The following is a 7,396-nucleotide window of genomic DNA, read 5'->3' on the forward strand; positions in this document are numbered from 1 at the left end:
TGTATCATGTTGATTGATTTGCGAATATTTAACCACACTTGCAACACAGGAATAAATCCCACTTGATTGTGGTGAATGATTTTTTTATTTTTTATTTTTATTTTTTTTAAAGATTTTATTTATTTATTCGACAGAGATAGAGACAGCCAGTGAGAAAGGGAACACAAGCAGGGGAGTGGGAGAGGAAGAAGCAGGCTCATAGCGGAAGAGCCTGATGTGGGGCTCGATCCCATAACGCCGGGATCACGCCCTGAGCCGAAGGCAGATGCTTAACCGCTGTGCCACCCAGGCGCCCCCTGAATGATTTTTTTAAATGTATTGTTGAATTTGGTTTGCTAGTATTCTATTGAGGATTTTTTTTTTTTTTGAGAGATAGAGGGTGTGTACGAAGGGCAGCGGGAGAGGGAGAGAATCTTAAGCAGGCTCCATGCCCAGCATAGAACCTACGCTGAGCTCCATCTCATGACCCTGAGATTATGACTTGAGCCAAAATCAAGAGTCAGATGCTTAATTGACCGACCCACCGAGGTGCCCCTTATTGAGGATTTTTGCATCTGTATTCATCACGGGTATTTGTGTCTGGCTTCTTTCACATAGCAAAACGTTTTCAAAGAAACAAAATAAAATATAAACAAGTGGGATGACGTCAAACCAAAAAGCTTCTGCACAAGAAAATAAATCATCGACAAAGTGAAAGAACAACCTGCAGAATGGGAAAAAATGTTTGCAAATCATATATCTGATTAGGGTTAGTATCCAAAACATGTAAAGAATCCATACAATTCAATAACAAAAAACAAACAATCCACTTTAAAAACAAGCAAAGAACCCGAAGAGACATTTCTACAAAAAAGTTATATGAAAGGCTAACAGGTACATGAAAAGATGCTCAACACCATTCATCAGTGGAATGCAAATTCAAACCACAATGAGATATCACCTCATGCCTGTTAGAATTACCATCATAAAAAAGAGAAGAGACAGTAAATGCTGGCACAGATTGGAGAAAAGGGAATGCTTGTGTATTGTTGGTGGTATTGTAAATTGGTAAGTCCACTATGGAAAACAGTACGAAGGATCCTCGCCAAATTTAAAATAAAACTACTATATGATCCAGCAATTCCATTTCTGGGACTCTATCCAAAGATAATAAAAACTCTACCTCAAAAAAATATCTGCACTCTCATGATATTCATAGCAGCATTATTTACAACAGCCAAGACATGGAAACAACTTAAGCGTCCATCAATGGATGAATGGATAAATATATGAAATATTATTCAGCCACAAAAAATAAGGAAATTCTAGTTCCATGACAACATGAATTGACCCTGAAGGCATTATGCTAAGAGAAATAAATCAGACAGGGAAAGACAAATACTATATAATCTCACTTGCATGTGGAATCTAAACAAAACAAAACACCTCTAAGAGAAAGAGATCAAACTGTGGCTACCAAAGGTGGGGGGTAGAGGGTGGGGAATTGAAGGAAGATGGTTAAAAGGTACAAAACCCTAGTTATAAGATAAATAAGTACTAGGGATGCAATGTACAACGTGATGACTATAGCTAACACTGCCCATGATATAGGAAAGTCAGGAAGAGGGTAACTCCTAAGAGTTCTCATCACAAGCAGAAATAATTCTTTCTCTCTTCTTTCTTTTCTTGTTATTGTACCTATATGAGAAGATGGGTGTTACCTGAACCTACAGTGGTAATCATTTCACAATATATGTATATCCAGTCATCATGCTGCATGCCTTCAACTTATACAGTGAGGTATGTCAATTGTTTCTCAATAACACTGGTAAAAATATCATACAGTTAATAAGGTTGCATGACAGGGTGATCGTTTTCAAAGTTCATCCATGTTGTAGCATGGATCAGTACTTCATTCCTTTCTATTGCCAAATAATATTCCATTGCTAGGATGCCCCACATTTTATTTATCCACTCACTGGTTGATGGACATTTGGGTTGTTTCCACTTTTTGAGTATTATAATTCTGCTATGAACATTTGTGTGTAAGTTTTTGTACAGATATACGTTTTCATTTTGGGGTATGTACCTAGGAGTGGAACTACTGGGTCATATGGCAACGCTATGTTTAAACTTGTCAGGAACTGTCAGATTGTCTTCTGGAGCAGCTGCTTCGCTTTACGTTGCCACCAGCAACGGAGGAGGATTCTAAGTCTGCACTACTTTACCAACGTTCGTTATTTCCTGATTAAAAAAAATTATGCTAGTGGGTATGAAGTGTAGTAGTTTATTGTGGTTTTGATTTGCATTTCCCTCATATGTAGTGACATAGAACATCTTTTCATGTGCTTATTGGCCATTTGTTTTTTGAAGATTTTATTTATTTATTTATTTGAGAAAGAGAGGGAACACACACGAGCTGGGGGGATGGGGGGAAGAGGGAGAAAGAGAGATTCTCAAGCAGACTCTGCACTGAGTGTGGAGCCGGACGGGGGCTCCATCCCATGACCCTGAGATCATGACCCTAGCTGAAACCAAAAGTTGGACACTTAACTGACTGAGCCACCCAGATGCCCCATCCATTTGTGTTTCTTCTTTGGAGAAATGTCTATTCAGATCTTTTGCTATTAAAAAAATTGGGTTCCCTTTTTATTATTGAGTTCCTTACTTTTTTAATTGGGCAAATAAATAGCATAAGCTTCACCAAAACTTCCATGATCAGTACACACACATTACAGTGCTAAGTACGGTATAGTATGTGAAATGTGGACATCACTGAAGCGATGTCATGGTGATTATTGCCCATGTGTTCCAGAGCTCTGATCCCATCCATGACACAGATGAGACATTTCTATCTAATCACATTAGTATTTTGCAAGTTAGTAAAGCCCTAAAACAATAATTAGATTTTGTCAAGTTTTAAATTAAATGTAATACAATGCTTTGATATGTGATTTAATCAATGATTTAGTCATTCCAATACTTGAAGGTAATAAAACTTTTAATATAAGTAAAAATAGAACCAAATTGCTATAATAAAATCCACTGATGTTTTTTTTTTAAATTTTTTTCTTGTGATGAGAACTTTTACAAAAAAGATTTTATTTATTTATTAGAGGAAGAGAGAGAGCAGAGCAAGACAGACAGCACAAGCGGTGGTGGGGGTAGGGGCAGAGGGAGAGGGAGAAGCTGGCTCCCAGCTGAGCAGGGAACCTGAAGATATCAGGCTCGATCCCAGGACCCTGGGATCATGACCTAAGCCGAAGGCAGATGCTTAACTGACTGAACCACCAGGTGCCCTCATGCTTTCAAGCTTTAGCTAATTTAGTGTTTTACCTCTATGTATATTTAATTGTTGAAAGTAAGTTGATTTGTCTATTTGTAGTTTGTTTTAATGCGTTTAATAAACATACTGTTTATCTGTTAAAAAAAAAAAGAAGTTGCAGAACAATTATCAAAGTTCTTACTAGATAAATTAGAGGTGAGACACACCTTCTCTTCCTACAAAGGTTGGTCTCTTTTATAATACCAGTGACTAAAATAAATGGTGCCAAATTTTTGGAGAGAGTCTTGTTTAATTCAGAATATAATTAAAATCTCATGTAGCTTTATTGGTTTTAGTATCCAGCAGAGAAAAAATATTGAAACTCCAAGAGATTTTGAATTAAATAGCTACAACAGTTTTGTTTTATTAGTTCTGACTGTGTGAAAAAAAATTATAAGGACAACTTCGGAAAAACCTAGTTCTTTTAGAGCCCCAAATGACTTTTAAAACAATAAAACAAACTATAAAACCTACACAAGTGATATTAAAAATTATGTAGTTCAATAAATGTGACATTCAAAAATGTGGTTGTAATTTTTTTTTTTTAACTATCGCAAAATGAACACGGATCTGACGACTGGATTTAGAAGAAGTGGTGTTATATAGCTTAACAGAATTAAGTGCTTCAATTTGCTGGTGAGCGTTATGTAGCAGAGCTGGAATGTTCTATCAATGCCTTTTAAGATCTCCATCTACCTCCCAGGGTCTGTGGCAATCAAAGAAAGGGATGGTGCTTCCTTTTCCTATATTAGTGATTATTTTCCTAGCATTTTAATATTTATTTTTGGAAGGTTTGTAGATTTAGGGTTTTTTTTTTGTTTGTTTTTTGTTTTTTTGGCTGGTGGCTGAGTCATGCATAGAATAAACTGTAAACCCATACTATTTTTGAAGACGGAGCATAACAGCTGGCTAGTGATTTACTGTAAAGGCGTTACGTGGATTGGAGTGATCATCTCAATTGTTTGCTAGGTAGAAGGGGCAGGAAAAGAGGAAAAACAAAGATGAGGGAGAGACATGTTGTGAGAAAACAATAATCACAGTCACCTGCTTAGTTCACTGAAGTCCCAATCTTTGAAGACCCAAACATAACTTTCGAAGGCTCCTTTGAGCTTCAGTTAACAATTGTCCTTTCTTTGTCCCCAAATCCTGTCTCTGTCCTTGGTACACAGAAGAACACACTTGACTTTCACAGTCTTCCAGCACCTGCCTGCCTGCCTTCTCCATCAGGCCAGGGGATGAGAATTAGGACTGGTGGAATGGGCACATCAGACTGGACCACAGAGGGACCAATGATTTGCAAACAGCCCTCCATGGATGGCTTCCAGGGACAAGGTTCTACCTGAACTTGTACGCAGACTTCACAAATAATTCAAATAATTTTTACCTTAAAAAATGAGACTGCTTTCGTTTTTTAATATCTAAAATCATACTTTAAAAAGTTTTTATATTGGATGTTTTAAATCTACAGAGAAGCTGGAACTAGTACAATGAACATCAGTATACTCTTCACCTAAATTCACCAATGGATTTTCTAATTTGCTTTATGTCCTCATTTATCTATACATGTGTGTATAATGGTTTGTGCATATATATATGTTGTGTGTATGTACTGAACTATTTGAAAGTTGCGGATGTCAAGACTCTCACTCCTACCTTATTCTGCACCTCCCGAAAATAAGGACATTTACCCACAATACCAATATCATACGTAACAAAATGAACATTAATTTATTAGTGTCATCTAACATACAATTCATTTTCAGTTTTTCCCTATGAGCTCCCCAAATGTCTCTCATACCTTTAAAAAAAAAAAATCCAGAATCTAATCAATTGGTGTGATACTATGAGAGGTTTTGAAAATCCTCATCCTCAGCAATATTTCACTTGATGGTTCTTTTTTTTTTTTTAAGATTTTATTTATTTATTTGAGTGAGCACAGAGGAAGAGTGAGAGGGAGAAGCAGACTCCCTGCTGAGCAGAGGGCCCATGTGGGGCTTGATCCCAAGACCCTGAGATCATGACCGGAGCCGAAGGCAGACACTTAACTGACTGAGCCACACAGGTGCCCCCTCACTTGATGGTTCTCATCCAAAATGATTATTTGTTGAAAGAATTATTACATTTTTAAAATTTTATCAAGTTTTTTACATTTGTTAGCTGGCATCCTTCCAGCCACACCATCCACCATCCCTCTCTCTCTGAGCATCGCTATGGAGAGTGATACTATGAACTGTTATATTCAATGTGCTATAATCCAAAATGTGCTTTTGATACTTAAACCACCCCAAATTTGGCCAATGGAAGACTCATCAGGTCTGTACGTCTCCTTTCTGTGGTTTCTAGCACAAGATGCCTTGAGCTCACCTTGTATTTTTCCTGCCTCAGACCTAGAATCAGCCACTTCTTCAAGGACCTACTTATACTATCACTAGGTCACACACCCACATGGTTTAATTCTCCAAATAATCACAAAGTATACAGCAAGTTCTCCCTTCAACTCCACCTCTCTTTTCATAGACAGCCAATGTTTAATTTTTTGTTTAGTCTTCCAGAGATAGTTTACCCATAGAACAAAAGCACAGATAAATATCCTTACCCTTTCCTAACGTTTTAACTCAAATGATAGCATATTACACTCACTGTGTTTGTCTGTCATCAGATTCTGAAAGATGCATATGACTCCACCCCCAAAAGATTAGGAGCCTTTGGGCTAAGTTTCAAATGTTTCAGAAAGCTCGGGAAGATGACTTGACCAGAGTTGAAATGACAACGCTCACATGCTATTCCTTGAATATTCGTCCCTCTCTAGGTTGTTCGAGAACTTCTCATTTTTCAAACATCGCTTCCTTGGAGAATACTTTCCCTTCCTTAACACGCCCCCTCCCCCAACTAGGTGACGTCCCCTGGTTATTAGGTTTCGGATCAGTATGTACTTCTCCTTCCTAGCACACACATAAGTCACAGCATTAAAATTTGTTTCCTGCCTGCGTGAAGACAGGAACTACATCTGCCTTGTTCACTGAGGGCACAGAGGTGTTGCTCAACAGAAATGTGCGCAGTGAAACTCGAACTCAGGCCAGCCCGCTTCCAGTCCGCTCTTCTTTGCGACCCCGCTTTAGTCCGAGAAATAGTTCCAAGATGTAAATAAAACATCTCAGTAGAAAAAGCTGGTGAATGTGTATTTCCACGATTAATGGAGGACCTTAGCAGAAACTGCTCACCGCGAGGTGTGACGACCGCAGGAGGGCGTCAATCAAGAAAATGCCCCCTTGCCCCTCAGGCGAGTGGAGCTGCACAGAGCCGAGGCCACAAGGGGTAGAGCCACGGCTTCAATAGAAAACACGTGCAAAACGAGAAAGCGGTGATGCGCGCAGCTGCGACCCCCAGGACCCGGGAATAGGGGACACAGAGCAACCCCCATTGTGGCGGAGAAAACTGCACAACCTCTACCTGGCACCGTACGACCCAGGCTTTCCCCTGATTCCTTCCCGAAGCGGTTCTGTCAGCGTCCTCACGGAAGTGGCTGAGCGCGGGGAGCCCACAAATGAAATGGGCTGGAGCGGCCACGAGTCCGGGGCACCTGAGTCTACTCGTCCTTACCCCAACTGGGACGTAGCTAAGGGCTGGATTTCTCTCTTTGGAGCTGCCCCAGGAACCCTCAGAGCTCCAAGCTCCGGAGACGCCCCGGGCAACAGCCAGTGCCACCGTTACTCCAGGGAGCGCGCCGACAGGGAGAATACCGTCAGGCCTGCGAAGGCGCGGCTCTGCCAGTGGCTTCTACGCCTGCCAGGCTCGAGTCTAGCTACCCCGCGCCTGGGGCCAGCTGCTGCCACCCTGGGCCCGGGTCTGGACCAGTGCCCCCCGAGTTTCGGTAGAGTTGCCTCCCGGCAGGAGCTGGGACTGAGTCCGTGTTCCAGGCGCTATTTTCCTCGTGTCTCCCCGCGACAGACGTGGCCCTGGGCTTCCTTCGAGGGCTTCCCGGGCCAGGGTGCCTGGAGCCCCGAGCGACGGCGGCGGCCGGGCACCGGGGCGCAGGGTCCCAGGAGCCTGAGGGCGAGCGCGTCCCGGGGGGCGGGAGCTCGGCCGGCGGGG

General features: G+C 41.3%; 1 protein-coding gene across 1 annotated transcript in view; it reads left to right on the forward strand.

Moving 5' to 3' along the window:
• The first annotated feature begins 6,853 nt into the window (after positions 1–6,853).
• The window catches only part of HHEX (hematopoietically expressed homeobox), a 6,557-nt gene continuing 6,014 nt past the window's right edge, over positions 6,854–7,396 (forward strand). Inside the window, exon 1 of the mRNA XM_034663608.1 lies at positions 6,854–7,340. Within this exon, the coding sequence (XP_034519499.1) occupies positions 6,854–7,340 (487 nt within the window). The remainder of the gene's footprint in view (positions 7,341–7,396) is intronic.

The sequence above is a fragment of the Ailuropoda melanoleuca genome, chromosome 6 (genome assembly GCF_002007445.2).
Source record: "Ailuropoda melanoleuca isolate Jingjing chromosome 6, ASM200744v2, whole genome shotgun sequence".
NCBI lineage: Eukaryota > Metazoa > Chordata > Mammalia > Carnivora > Ursidae > Ailuropoda > Ailuropoda melanoleuca.